Source organism: Antechinus flavipes, chromosome 4, assembly GCF_016432865.1.
Source record: "Antechinus flavipes isolate AdamAnt ecotype Samford, QLD, Australia chromosome 4, AdamAnt_v2, whole genome shotgun sequence".
Taxonomy (NCBI): Eukaryota; Metazoa; Chordata; class Mammalia; order Dasyuromorphia; family Dasyuridae; genus Antechinus; species Antechinus flavipes.
This window is the reverse complement of record NC_067401.1, coordinates 240,284,947-240,299,670: the sequence shown is the minus strand read 5'-3', so window position 1 is coordinate 240,299,670 and position 14,724 is coordinate 240,284,947. Positions and strand designations below refer to the sequence as shown.

The 14,724-nt window shown below is 30.9% G+C and overlaps 1 protein-coding gene across 34 annotated transcripts in view; it reads right to left on the bottom strand.

Moving 5' to 3' along the window:
- Nucleotides 1–14,724, bottom strand: part of RIMS1 (regulating synaptic membrane exocytosis 1) — a 718,240-nt gene that overhangs the window by 115,651 nt on the left and 587,865 nt on the right. For 21 of the 34 annotated variants that reach the window (XM_051997263.1, XM_051997264.1, XM_051997226.1 and 18 more), the window contains one exon: nucleotides 5,345–5,511. The exons of the other annotated variants lie outside the window; for them this stretch is intronic. In XM_051997263.1, coding sequence (XP_051853223.1) covers nucleotides 5,345–5,511 — 167 coding nt within the window. The remainder of the gene's footprint in view (nucleotides 1–5,344; nucleotides 5,512–14,724) is intronic. 34 annotated transcript variants of the gene reach the window in all.

The following is a 14,724-nucleotide window of genomic DNA, read 5'->3' as shown; positions in this document are numbered from 1 at the left end:
TAGAAGAAAACATCCCCACTTTCAGATGTAAACATTTTCATTTGTCTCTTCAGTCATGAAAAATATAATAAAAAACTAAGGATATATTTTTCCACCAAGAAATTGCTTTCTGGGCATTTATATTATAACCTCAGTTGGATGTGATTCTACCCTTATGTAATCTATCTAGATGAGACAATCTTTCTCTTCTTGGGGAATATACTTGGGGATCATATACCCCAGTATATGATCATTGGGGTTACATCTATGCTTTTTTTATTTATAGAGCTGACCAGAAAATACATGTTCAGTAAATACTTATTTCATTGGTGCTTGATTAAAGCATTAACAATAAAGTTGTTTAATTATGCTTAATTTGAAATAAGTTTCAGATGTTTTCCTGTAACTTAAAAGCTTAAGTTTTTAAAAATAAGTCCATATAAGCATGCTTGGTAGAGAATAAATGGAAAAAAAGGCAGACTTTAAATAGTTCAAAATATTCTGTAATGGAAAATTACAACTTATCAAAGAATCAACTGAAGATATGGAGAAGTGAGTGTGTATGTGTGTGTGTACATGTGCATGCATCATGTTCTTAAATATGAATTTTATTATTATTATGTTTTAAAATAGCAAGCACTGTGAGCTGCATTGTGTCAACAGTACAGGCTCCTGATGTTGTCAACTTGGAAAAGAAGTACATTCTTCTTAGTAATCACAGATCATTCATCATGTCAAGGTATAAACAAGTAGGCTGTTGCTTTTGATCTTAAACCAAAATCATACCTTGAAGTGGTTGAGCTAAGACACACTGACGTCTGTTTTAGTATCTAAACTCTACTGGAAAAAAATGCTAAATAAGCATTACTGACTGGCACACTATCACGGAAAAGGGACCAGAAACTAAACTATCATTCTTCTTGGCATTGAGAGAGTTATGGTTACATAAAATACAATGACATTTACTACAGTTCTCCCAATTCCCCCTACACAAAAAGACCTCAAGCAATTAATTATATAAATTATCTGTCTAATCCTGGTACATTCTGACCTTTAAAAGTAGCTAACAGAATTCATAGTTTTATTATTTTATCAAAATTACAGCACCAAAGTTGAGTAGGTTTTTTTTTTTTGCTTTGGTTTTAAATGATCTTTGTGATTATAGTGGAAAAGTAGACACATTTCAAAATTCCCAAACATATCCTTGTTAAAACATTTAGCCTTTCCCATATTTTCACCTGTTGAAATATATTTATCCTTCATTGGTTCAATTGAACTGTTAAATCCTCAACAAAACCTTTAGTTATAACCTAAGTTGGATGTGATTCTACCCTTATGTGACCTTCTCTACTCTTCTGTGTCTATTTTGTTTGTACTAAGAAGAACTTAAGAAACCATTCTAGTTCAGTGTATTAACTTTATGAAACTAAAGTCTAGATATAGAAAATGATTTGTCTACAATCATCTAGCAAACTACTGGAGGACCCTAGGCAAGAATGTAACAGATTCTTATTCCAAGACCTGGAAACTAAAGGGATGATCTTCAATTTGCCAGATGACTGAACAAATTATAATGAATTAGAAATGATTATTATTATATAAAAAATAAAAAGAGGGTGTTTTCATCATCCATATCCTGCCCCCAAATCATGTCTCCAAGGTCCTCTCCTTTCTTCTCATCTCTTCTTTTCTTTTTATTCTTTTTTTTTTTGTGTGTGTCAAATCTTATTCAAGTCTTATTAAGTCAAGTCCCATGTACATTTTTATGCATTTGATTCTCAAATTTTTGTATCCAGTCCTAGACTTATTCCTAAACTTTAATCTCACATTAACAACTTTTTGTTGGATGTGTTGGAGATTCAAATTGGATTCAAATTAGATGTCTTGGAGATATCTCAAGCTAAACATGTTATAAACAAATTTTATATATACAGTATATAAATACACACACACATACCCACATGCATACAAACATATGTGTGTACATAGAATATATTTATATATCTATACATGCAAACACATATGTTTATATGTGCATGCATATATAAATATATGTACATGCATGTGTTTATATGTATATAATATGTGTGCCTCCTGTTACTTGTAGGATTAAAAGAAACTCCTGTTTGTCATTAAAAGTTCTTCACAATCTGGTTCCCTCTCACCTTTCAAGTATTAGTAAATGTTATTCCCTTCCAAATACTTTATAGTCCACTCATACTATTCTTACTATTTTGTGAAATCCCTGTATTCCCTCAAGATTCTGTTCAAATGACATAATCGACACGCAGAAAAATTTCCCTGTTTTTTCCATACAGCCAGTGCTGGAACCCCACCCCTTTTCCCTTCTCAGAGTTACTGTGTATCAAATTTGTAAGTGTTTTGTATCTATCTATTCATGCGCATGTTGTCTTCTTTTTCTGGTGCTTATATTTACATAATATTTATTTTGTAATAAGTTGATAAGCTCATGAGAAATTAGTTCAGATAAAATATATTCATAATAATACATTAGAAGATGATCATTACATGAGACAAAAGTAAAAGTAGTACTTTCTCATTGCAAAGAGCACTCACAGATTACATTCCAGGAAATATTAGTTAAAAATGGACTATAAGACTCTACACTACAAAAATTAAGCAACTGAAAGGAGTGGAGACACAAAAGATTAAGCTTTTATCTCAAATTATCAACAAAAAAATGTCTTCAGGTATTCAAAATTAAATTTCCTTTTATTGTGCCCTGAAACATCTTTCTGATCCTGTTATTTACTATAGTCTTTTACCTTACTTTCTTTTTACATTTTTTGTAGATTTCTAATGACTTTGTCCTTTCCCAAGTTTTAATATTCAGGTGTGAAAAATGAAATGCAGACAACTCAAATGAATACTATATATACATATACATATATATGTATAAAATTAAATGGCTTTAAATGTCAGTAATCATAATAAGTATACACAAAAAGTTCATTTATTTATTTTTATACTTTTCTAGAATATTTCATATTCTATTTAATAGATGAGGAAAAAGTATAAGAATATCTTATTCCAAATCCTCACTTTATGTATCTTGAAGACAAATGAACATACACAGTGAACAATTAATCATATATTAAAATGTATTTAGGAAAGATGATTGGTCAGATCTTTAATTTTATAGAATTTTTTATTTTATCAATGGAATACAGCCAATATTTTAAATAAGTTCCCTAAACTTTAATGTCCTTAGTAAAATATGAGTTGGGTGGCTAGTTAACTGACAAATAATCTGACTCCCTTATTAACATTAGAGCCAGCAAATGGAACTTTAATGAAAAACTATTGTGATTTATATAGTAGTAAAAATTAAAAAAAAAAGATCCAAATGTCCTAAAGTCCTAAACCCAAGTCCTAATGTTTCTAAAACAGACAAAAAACTCCATAATATTTGAATTCACATTGAAGGAAATCTTGAATGATCCATATCAGTTTTTATTTTCAGCTACATAGAAATAATGAAACATAGAATCATGTTAGAGATCACATAGTCCAGACTTCTTATTTTATAGATATGAAAACAGATACTCAGAGAGATCCAATAATTTGTCCAATGTCAAACAGATATAAAAGGCAAGTTTATGCTCTCTGATTCCAATTCCTTTGCTTTTCCTTGTAAGAGGCCAATGTTTGGAATGTGTTTGCAATATTGTGGGATGATCCAGATCAGGGATTATCAGGCCCAAACCAGTAAGTAAGAGTCAGAAACATCAAGTTTACTCTACTTTGGTTTTAATAAACATAAGCTCATTAAGTCAACCCCATTTTGTTATATAAATCCATTGAATTTCAGTAACATATAGAAAAGTCTGTCAAGGCAAACTCTTAACTAACTCTTGAAATCAAACTGCACAAACCTTTTGATCTATCAACATCAATACTGAAATTATAGCTTTATTTCAAGGTAAACGAGGGAGGGAGAAAGTTTGGGACTCAAAATCTTTAAATTAAATATCCAACAAGTATAAGCATAAGTAAAAATCTAGCTTTAATACTTATGATTTCAAATTTATTCTTAAATTAGAAACATTTTATAACTGAATGGAGAAAAACTTCTCTATAGGAAAGAGAAGATAAAATCATAAGAGCCTCCATTACATACATTAAATTCTTTGTTATCTAAGTAAAATTTTAAATTTGTTTCAAATTCATTGGGTTACCTTTTGGCAAATCTTTGCCAATGGATCAGTTTTCCATCTTATCAATCACACTTCTAAAATGAACAATATTTACCCTATGTTCCAGAGGATTGTTATGAAGAAACACATAAGATTATATGACTTATAATGCTAGAAATATTTAAATTCTTATTCCTAATGATCTCCTTGAGGATGATAATTTTCTTATTATTTTCAGAGGTTATATCATAGAGTCTAATTCACAGAAAATGATTAATAAAATCTTGCTGGACTAATTTGGATTGAACTAGTTTGAATGTTTAGTATTTTGTTGGCTTATAAAAATTGCTATTATACATTATCTTCAGAGAGAATATCTTTTTGTTATTATGTCTAGAGTCTAGCACAGTGAATTGAACACATTAAGTACATATTAGATAATTACAGATAATGAATGACTGGACTTATTATCATACAAGATTAATCTGATAAATGTTTTGCCTTAGTGCTTAAGCTTGAAAAGCCCTTTTTCCTCCCTATTTCAAACAAAGGGAAATTGAGCAATAATGATAAAGTGAGGGGGTAGTTTTTCAATATGCCATCCACTGATAAATCCATAAAATAAAGTTGCTTGATACATAGGACTGTTTCTCTAATGATTTGTAACATTTAGTACATCACAGAAATATCACTGGTGTGTTATTATGGCCTAAATTTCTCATTCATCTCTCCTGCTTTTTGACTATGGGGTTTTGGTGACAATAATAGTAATAAGAGCATGAATTTAGATCCTCTTAACTCCAAAACTGTACCTTTTCTCTATTACAACATTCTGCCCTCTTTGAGGTGATTTAAGATGGGCAAATTCTATCAAATTGATCAGTTGCTATCAAATAGAGTACGATTCAACTCGTATTACTACAGCCAGTCAATGGCCATCTGATATCAATATCATTACTTTAATTGAAATGACATTATTTTGCTGTCTAGCCATGCTCCCTTTCTAAGAGCTCAGAGTTCCAGGTGACATCATTGAGCAACAAAATACTAACTTTCTGTAAAGACAGTGAGGAAAACTTATTCAAACTATTTCCTAAACAGCTATTTAAAAGCTTGCTAGATCTATTTTTCTTTTTTCTTTTTGACTAAAAAAAAAAAAAAAAAAAGGAAGATCCAGGACATACAAAGAGCATAGATTGCCAACTCACCTGATTCTACCCCTGGGACGCTCAGATTGCTCTGACATAAAGCTTGTGCTGCTGAGGCGTGAGGCACTGCTGGTTCGGGAAATGGCTGACACATCACTGACATCACTATCTGATGATTTGGCAGAGACGTTATCACAGCTTCTGTATTGATCTTTATGTATGTTATACTAAAGATTAAAAACAAGAAAGTGTGAGCACTTTTATCCCATCTCAGGGTAAATACAAACAAGCAAGGTGATGAGATAGCCAAACCTCAACATATGCATAGGTACTTCTAGAAAGACAAATTTCTTGAAAAAATCTAGAGCTAGGTCAACAAGCTCTAGAGAACAGTAATCTCCAAATGATAATACTATTATAAAAGGCTGTTTCATAAGAATCTCAGAACTATTTACAAGTAAATATAAAATAAGGACTTATGAAGACTAAATTAAAATGTAGGCATTCAGAAATATGCTGCTTAGGGAGAAAATTCACAATATCAGAATTTAAAAATTCATAAACATGCTGAAAGGTGGTGCATGTAAGGAATAGAGCGGTCCAGTCTTATAATCAGAAGAATTGAGCTCATATTCTGTCTTTGATAACTATTAGTTGAATGACTATAGATATTACCTATTTTTCAATAATGTCAGACAACTTTTTAAGCCCATAAATTATTTACCTGACTCTGATATGCATTAGTAGAGCAAGTTTTCCTTACTGAAGAAATTATCGATCCTTTACCCCTGGTCAACTCACCCTAACACCCCTTCCCCCGCCAAAAAAAAAAAAAAAAAAAAACCTTTATATTTTAACAACTGTAAAATGGTTTTCCTCATCTATAGCTGACAATGTTGACAATATTTTAAAATCCTTTCAGATGTTTTTTAATACTCAGTCCTAAGGCGTTTTCTAAACTTACCCTCATGTTACTTTTTCTCACTGTCTATAGTTACCCTGATTCTTTGGCCTTGACTCTTAATTCTCCAATGTTTCAATTGCTATATGATGACTATTTTTGGTTTCAAGTTTCCAGGAGCTTATAAATCATCAAGACTAGGTGTCTATGATTACAAACCAATTACACTGACATAGTTATGAAGATATTTTATGAAATTATGAAGGCAGAGCCACAATGAAAATTCATGTATTTTTACTTCAAATTCACTCTTTTGAGTAGTTACTCCAAAGATGCAGATTGTGGTATGTCCACATTATGATCGACTGGAATGGAAGTTACTGTGTCCAAAAATAAAAGGAAAAGTCTTAACTCTTGGTGGCCCACTAACTGGTGAGAAGTCTCTCCAAATTCATTTAGACAAAAATCTGTCACCTGACCTAGATAGAATGTGAAAGCTTTTTGATCTTATATCAAAGGTTGGTTAAAAAATATCAAAAGGATGTAAAATTGATAGTGTTTGAAAGACATATACAGGATAGTCCAAAAGTGTGATTTTAAAATTTATCATCCATGTGGTTACCAGAATGATTAATTCCATTTCAATGGCATATTAATTAACTTAATGCTTTAGAAATCTTGAAAAATCTTGTAAATAACTTTTGCTACTGTAAAACAATTATAACCATAGATCTTTGAGCCTGTGGTTAAATATGCATAATAAAATAATTCAAGTAAAAAGTGCACTTTTATGTCAGATATCTGTTGAACATTTAAAGTCTATTTTTTTCCATTTAGCATAATTGTTTAGGTTGCTTTTTAGCTATATGCACAGAAAGAAAGAATATGTATCCAGGAGTTAAATGTAAAAGAGATAGCAGTCCAAATGTCATCTAACATGCCTGAAGGATGAATTGTTTATAAAAATATGTGTTATATCAGAAGTTGGAAAATTTTATGATTCCCAATGTAAAGAACAGGCATTGTGGGTGTAGACTATCAGTTTTATGTTTTGAAACCATATCATTTACTACTATACTCCCTCTGTAATAGGGTTCTCAATAATATTAATAATATGAACAACTACTACTTATATAGTATTTTGATGCATATGTATACACACATATATGCATGTGTGTATGTGTATATATGTATATATATAATCTTATTTTGTCCTCACAATACTCCTGGGCAATGTGCCCATTTTACAGATGGGGAAACTGAAGCTTAAATGTTAAATGATTTATCCAATGACACAAGGTAGTAAATATCTGAGGTCATATTTGAACTCAGGTTTCCTGACCCCAAGTTCATTGCTATACCTATTCCCTCCCTCATCCTAGTTGTTTTTAGAGATTATTGCACACAACACAACCAAAATTTATCCTTTGCTATTGGAGAATCAGGATGATACCTATTGTGTAGGCTCTCATGCTAGAAGGAAGCTATAAATATACATCTTTATAAGCACAGAAGGAATTTACTTGAACTTAAGGAAAGCCACATCCCTGGAAAGGGAAACTCCCCTATAATAATTTTCTTTTGTATTTTCAAATTAGCTATTATCTTTTAAATTCTGTATTTTATATGTGTCTCCTTAACACCTTAGAAAATACACACACACAAAACAAGTAAATACAATATAAAATAACATTTTCTCTCCTAAAAATTAAGAGGTCAAATAATTCTAAAAATAAAAAAGTCATTTTCTTTTTGGTCTGTTGTGATTTGGATGTATTTTCAAAAGTTCAGATTTTAGTCCTAACCAGTTATGAGGCAATGTGCTTACTTACCAATAAATACATTCTTTCTCTGATATATTTCTTGCAGTTCTTTCAGGCAACTTGAACCCTAGAACATCTATGTATAGTAGATGCTCTGACACTGACTTCTGGCAATGTCTCAGTCAAAAAAAACCTTCCCAATTTTGATAACTCTAGTACTAATCTATATGACTTTTGAGATTTAAAAAGCAATACAATGAGAAATGTGGCAGTGAATGAAAAAAAGTCTTTGAATAAAAAATATAATACTATAAGAAGTCCCCAAGACCCCACTATTCTCAGATAAGCTTATGATATTTTGAAAAATGAATATTAAGTAACATCTGACTCTTTTTTATTGTAATGATATAACTTTGGCATATTAATAAACCTTATCATGCCTAGAAGACTGGTTATAGAGTTAGGAGGCCAGTTTAAATCCTGCCTCATACATATACCAGCTAACTGATCATGGGGAAGTCACTTAACATATTAGTACTACTGGACTGTTTTCGTAGTCACAGAATTGCTAATATATATCTGTAGAAGGAGTTTTTCTACTCTATGCTGATGAACTCAAAGGTCTGGTTAAAACAAAACAAAACAAAACAACAACAAAAAGAAAATTGAACAGCAATACTTCAATCTTTTATTAGATACATATCTTTTCTTCATTGAAAATTTGAAGGAAAAAGGAACAAAGAAATTCTAATGTAAAATGTCTTATGATTGGTTCCATTTCAGTTTTATTAACTTGTTATGTATGTTCATTACATGAAATACATGAATTTTCATCAATCACCAGTGCACATTTCTCTCATATTTACCTTTTCTCTAATCATAGAGAATTCCATAAAATTTAAAACCACATAATTTTCTTTTAAGATAACTATATATTGCTTATTTCACAGGCCCAAGATTTCACAGCATATCAGATATGTTTAAATTCTAATTTATCTAACTGCATAAGTTTTCATAATGAGAAAGACTTAACCACATCAACCAATCCCAATCCAACCTTCTCTTTTTGTAGGTGAAGGAAATTAGATCCTCTAGATAATGTAATTTTCCCAAGATCACACAATTTCTAAGAGGCAGAAAGGAGATTAAACCTGATTTTTCTATCTAGAATTTTTCTCATGATAATATGAGATTTCACATCAAAAATAATTGTGAATAATCTGTGTATGGTACACTCACACAAAGAGAGACACAGACACAGACACAGACACACACACACACACACACACACATAAGCATAGTGAAAATTAGCTTTACTATTTTTTTCTAGATAAAGGAAAAATATATAATCTTTAAAATGAGCTATCTGAAGTAAAAATTGCAAAGAACAGTATTTAGTTTCACCATAGCCTTTAGGCATTATGGTTAATTGATCCCAGTTACTGCTACCTGGATAAATAAAAAGAATGAGAACAAGAGTTGTAAAGACTAGAAGATATTCAAACTTTAAAGATAAAACAGTTGCACAAGTATTTAAGAGAAATTCACAACTATTTTTTCTTATCTCTCATATCTTAACAATAAAAGATCAACTTAATACTATTTAAAAGAGCAGTAAATCTCCATTACTTTGTTAAATAACCCTCAGGAAAAAAATATGCTGCATTCAATTGCCATTAAAAGATATATCCTTTAGCTTATTATTATTTTGTGAATGAAAATTCATTTAAGTTCTGGTTCTCTCTTAGAAAACGGCACCATTGCTGCATCAGAAATATTAATTAGGGTATTTAAGATGCTAAAGGAAGAGATGATGGATAAATTCAATATATATATATATATATATATGTATATATATACACATATACACACACACACACACACACACACACACACACACACACACACATATATATATAACATTTATTATTCTGTTGCTTCTTATGTGTGGTTCTACTAATAGAGATAGACAGGTGACTAAATAAACATGGACCTTAGATCCAGGAAAACTTGAATTTGAAGCCTGCCTCAGACACTTGTTAATGATTAAATTTTAGACAAATCACTTTATCTCTTTGTTTCTCAATGTATTTTTTCTTCTTACCCGTTAAAGGAGGGGAATTGGAATTGGTGGCTTCACAATTCTATATCTTTCATATTAGATAGGATAAGCATTGAATCTCTAATTTCTCTGATTTGAGACATCCTAGGAAAAGGACCTGAATTTACCAAGATAAATTAGCTTCTTCTCTGCAATTTAGAGTCATAGAGAGTTGCTTAGAAGACAGAGAGAGATGACTCTCTCTGTGACTTGCCTTCAGGCTCACATAGCCAAGTATGTTTCAGAGGCAAGTCTTGAACTAGTATTTTCTTGACTTGAAAGCTGACATTCACTTTACTTAACCGTCTTACTGAGAAGTGATTAGACTTATTTTAAATAAATCAAATGCTAATAATTGATATAATAAAACATTTCCTCAAGTTTTAGATGATCACTAAAACCAAAATAAAATATCTCTTAGAAATGTGGGAGAAACCAAACTTGTTATTGAATTTATGTGGTTAAAAATACTTAGGATAGATGGACCCTTGGTGATCATCTACATAATACAATGGATCTTAAAAGTAAGGATAATGGATATTTTGAATTGAAACTTCTGTTTTGTGATATAACATGTGTAATGAAATATAATTATGAAAGTTAAACCAAAACTTTTTATATCACTAGTAAAACTATAAAATTACCAAAATAATCATGTTCCCTAAATATCCAGATATAACAATCACCATTATGTATAAGAATTTTTATATAACTTTATTTTCATTATCTAACAAAAACACTAAGGTCAGAATGGGCTCCTCAGGAGTAAATCATGCTGGACTGATCTCATCTTTTTGAAAGAGTTATGAGAAGGGTTTTCTACAAAAGTCCTAGTCCAATGCCTCATTATGCTGCTAGGTTGATTATTAGTTCTTAAAGGTTTTGTTAGTAGAATGCAAGCAAAACAGGCTTTGATAATCTAATAGTGCCTTTAATATGGTTCCAGTGACAGACTGTGTCAGCTTAAACTAAACATGGAGAAGCTCCTCAATAACATGTTGGCTACAAAGAGAAAAATTCTTTGGTTTTGGCAATACATGAAACAAAGAAAAATATAAAATTGGACCAAGACAGAGGTAGCTCCCTTATTCTTCTATAATGAATAATTATAGAGTGGGAGAGAGTGATAAGAATGACAAAAGTCATTGCACTATTAATAAATAGGAATTTCACTTTTCACTAAAAGTGTACTTTTTGTTTGACAAGTGATCTGATATTCTACCAGAAGACTACCACTACTTTCATTTCTATCTATTCTTACTATAAATGAAATCAGAAGATTAAAAAAAAGATGCAGTTAAATTGCAGGAAAATAAAAAGAATGCATATTGGACATAAGTAGACTGGCATTCTAACATTCAACAAGGGGGTAAATTAACCTTTTAAAAATATGAATGAGCAGAAATATATATGAGCTGGTCATATAGCATGAGAGAGGAATAATGAACATATGAAATTATTATGTGGGTATACATGAGCTGTTTCTTAAAATGAATTTACTCATATTAATTTTTAAAAATAATGAAAAATAATCAACTCATGTTGGCTAGATCCTCTATGGTAAAATTATGGAAGGCCATGCATGAAAATCACATGGGGGAAGACAATATGAATAGCACATATTTGATACCAGAGAAGAGTGTTCCCTGTTGGGGATTAATCCATTGAAGTATAAAAGTGAATAATGATAGAATTGAAAAATGGCAAGAAAATGATATTCCTATTTGATATTTTCATAGACAAGATGGATAATGTAGACTACACGATCACTCAGCCAAACTTTAAATTGACTATCTCAAAAAGTTTTGATTAATCTAATTCCTATAAACCTGGATAGGATTTCTAGTAAATTATTTTAGTTCTCTGTCCTTAATCAGGTTCTATTCAATGTGGCTAACTATTAAAAATAGGAATAATAATTTACTCATAAATTATAAAAACCTAAGAGTGACAACTAATGTTGAATGGCAGTATTTGAATTAAAAAAAAATCTTGATGAGGCTTGGACAATGAAGTCTGAAGCCAATAATATGGAATTTAACATGAATATGTGTGTGTGTGTGTGTGTGTGTATAAACATGAATTATATAATCAGTTTTGAAAAATTCATAAAAAATACAGTGAGGAAAAGGTATAACTTTGTAAAAAGAGAGCCTACAAATGTATATTTACTATAAATTGTACTATAACATGGAAAAAAGAAAGTGATGTGATCTCTGAGCCATTAATATTAGACAGAATATCCAAAACAAGGAAATGATAGTCTTCATTCACTCTACTTTGATTGGAACAAATTTGATTCAACAAGTATGTTTTAAGCACTAAGCTATGTGCTAGGTCCTATATGGTGAATCAGAGATACAAAGCCAAACATTTAACAGTTTCTGCCTGCATAGAACTTACATTCTGTTAGAGGGTCATGCTAATTTTCTTAGGTCACATTTAAAGAGCACACTGACAAGCTAAAATAGGTCTAGAATGTTGAAATATCATGTAGCAGGGCACATTCAGAATTAAATAAAAACCTGATGATTTTCAGCCCAAACAGAGAAGTCTTTGGCAGAACCATAATAGATATTCTCAAATGCTTGAATGGTTCTTATATAGACAAGATTTACTTAAGAAGACCAATTTCTTTTTTGCCAGGATATAAAACTAGAATTAAATGGGTAGAAGTTATAAGAAGATTGATTTCAAAACAATATAAGAAGAACTTTCTAATGAATTTATCAAAAAAAGAGCTGCCTCAGGAAAGAGTAAACTCTTCACTACTACAAATAACTTTAAGTGGAAGCTGTCTAAAAAGCCCTAAGAAATATTGCAGAAGGGACAAGAAATGGACTAAGTGCCTCTTGAATCCCTTCCATTCTTCATATTCTCTTATAGTAAGGAAACTAAGCAGAAGCTGAATTAATTAATAACATTAAAATTTTTAAAAGTTGGTTTTTAAATTTTCATTTTTTTATTATTTTAAAATAACAAGTCATGAATTCACATATTGTTAGAGCTGCAAGGGAACATGATATGCTCCACACGTAGTTGAAGGAGAAAAGTAAGGCTAGGGAAATTCAAATGGCAAATCTGGATCACATAACTGTTTCCATTCAAATACTATCATATTTGAAATCATAAGATTCTTTTCAAGAGTGCTATAAATATAATTAGGGGCATTATGATTTGAAAAAATATTTTCAATCATTTAGGAAGTTCTTAATCATATTCCTGAAATAAGATAATGCTAATTTTAAGGCATATCAGAATATTTGATTTAGAGTACATTTATGGGTATAGAAAAAAAGAGAGACATTTGTTAAGTATTTATGTGCTATGCATATGTGCTATTTCATTTCAGCCTCCCAACAACCTTGGGAAGTAGGTGCTATTATTTGCCCCATTTACCTGAGGAAACAAACTGGTAGAAGTTGACTTATTCAGAGTCAGACTATTAGTAAATATCTGAGGCTGGATCTAAAATCAGTTTTGCTCACTCTAGGCCCAGTACTCTTATAGCTACAATAATACATTAATGCTGGAGAGTGAAAAGAGAACTGCTCCATTATTCAAAATATATATCTATTCCCATCTCTTTGACCAACTATCTAAGTGATAGTTGCTCAATGATCTCATCTCTTTACCTTGGATTTCTTGTCTATTCAATATGGACCTAACTGATCTTACAATTCTATATGGCATTTTGATATCACTGGATTTTGAAATTCAGTCATATTTTGTTCTAATGGAGATAGTCCAGATAGTTCAAATATCCCCCCCCAAAAAAAGTTATTTATTTGATAATGGCTTTTTATTTACATTTGAAAAGCAATAGGTATAATATTCTAGGGTTTCAAAATATCATTCACTATGCATGTAATTATTTACTAGATGGAAAAGACAACTAAGGAAAAATTGGAAAGCATTGTCTAAACCATATCTCTTTGCTTCATCCCTTCTTAGTTCCTTTATCTCTTTTCTCATTGGTAATATTAGTATGAAGCAATAGCATAAAAAGAGCAAGATTCTTCCTTAAAGTTACTTTCTCCTACATTCCTTTGATTATATCATCTTTGAGGTTTGAATCTGATCCTAAAAAATGAGAGAGCTCAACTTACCCTTTCCTTCTGCTTTCTACATGGATGTATTAGGAGTAAGACTGGAGAAATTAAGGTGTCATTTGAAAAAAGAAGTTAAAAGGAGAAAGGAGACAGTGACTTGAAGGAGTCATTGGAGGAGGAATTAGGAAGAAGATGTAGAAGGTTAGTAGTTTAAAGCATGTTGCTTATTGAACGGCCTGCCTTTGTCTGAAATGAAATCTTTTCTAAAAGGTTGTTCAGATTCTTAGCTGGGCACCACTTCACAGGAAAACTGCCACTTACCTATGATGGCATCCCTTGTGGAACATGCTCTAGTTGAAAGTGGTGTGGATGTAATTTTAGGTAATTGTTTAGTCTATTTAATAGGACAAATAGCTTGACCTCCCAAGGGGCATTCAATCAAATACAATTCCCAAATACTCTTGTTTTCTCTGTAGCAGATTAAATAAATGAGTACATGACTGAAAATGTATATTAAATAAAGCCATATTTCAGTTCTGGTTTATAGTATATAAAAGAAATAATGAAGGGAGATGATCATATGAATCTTGTATTTCTCATGGTTTTCTGTTTCTCTGGTCTTT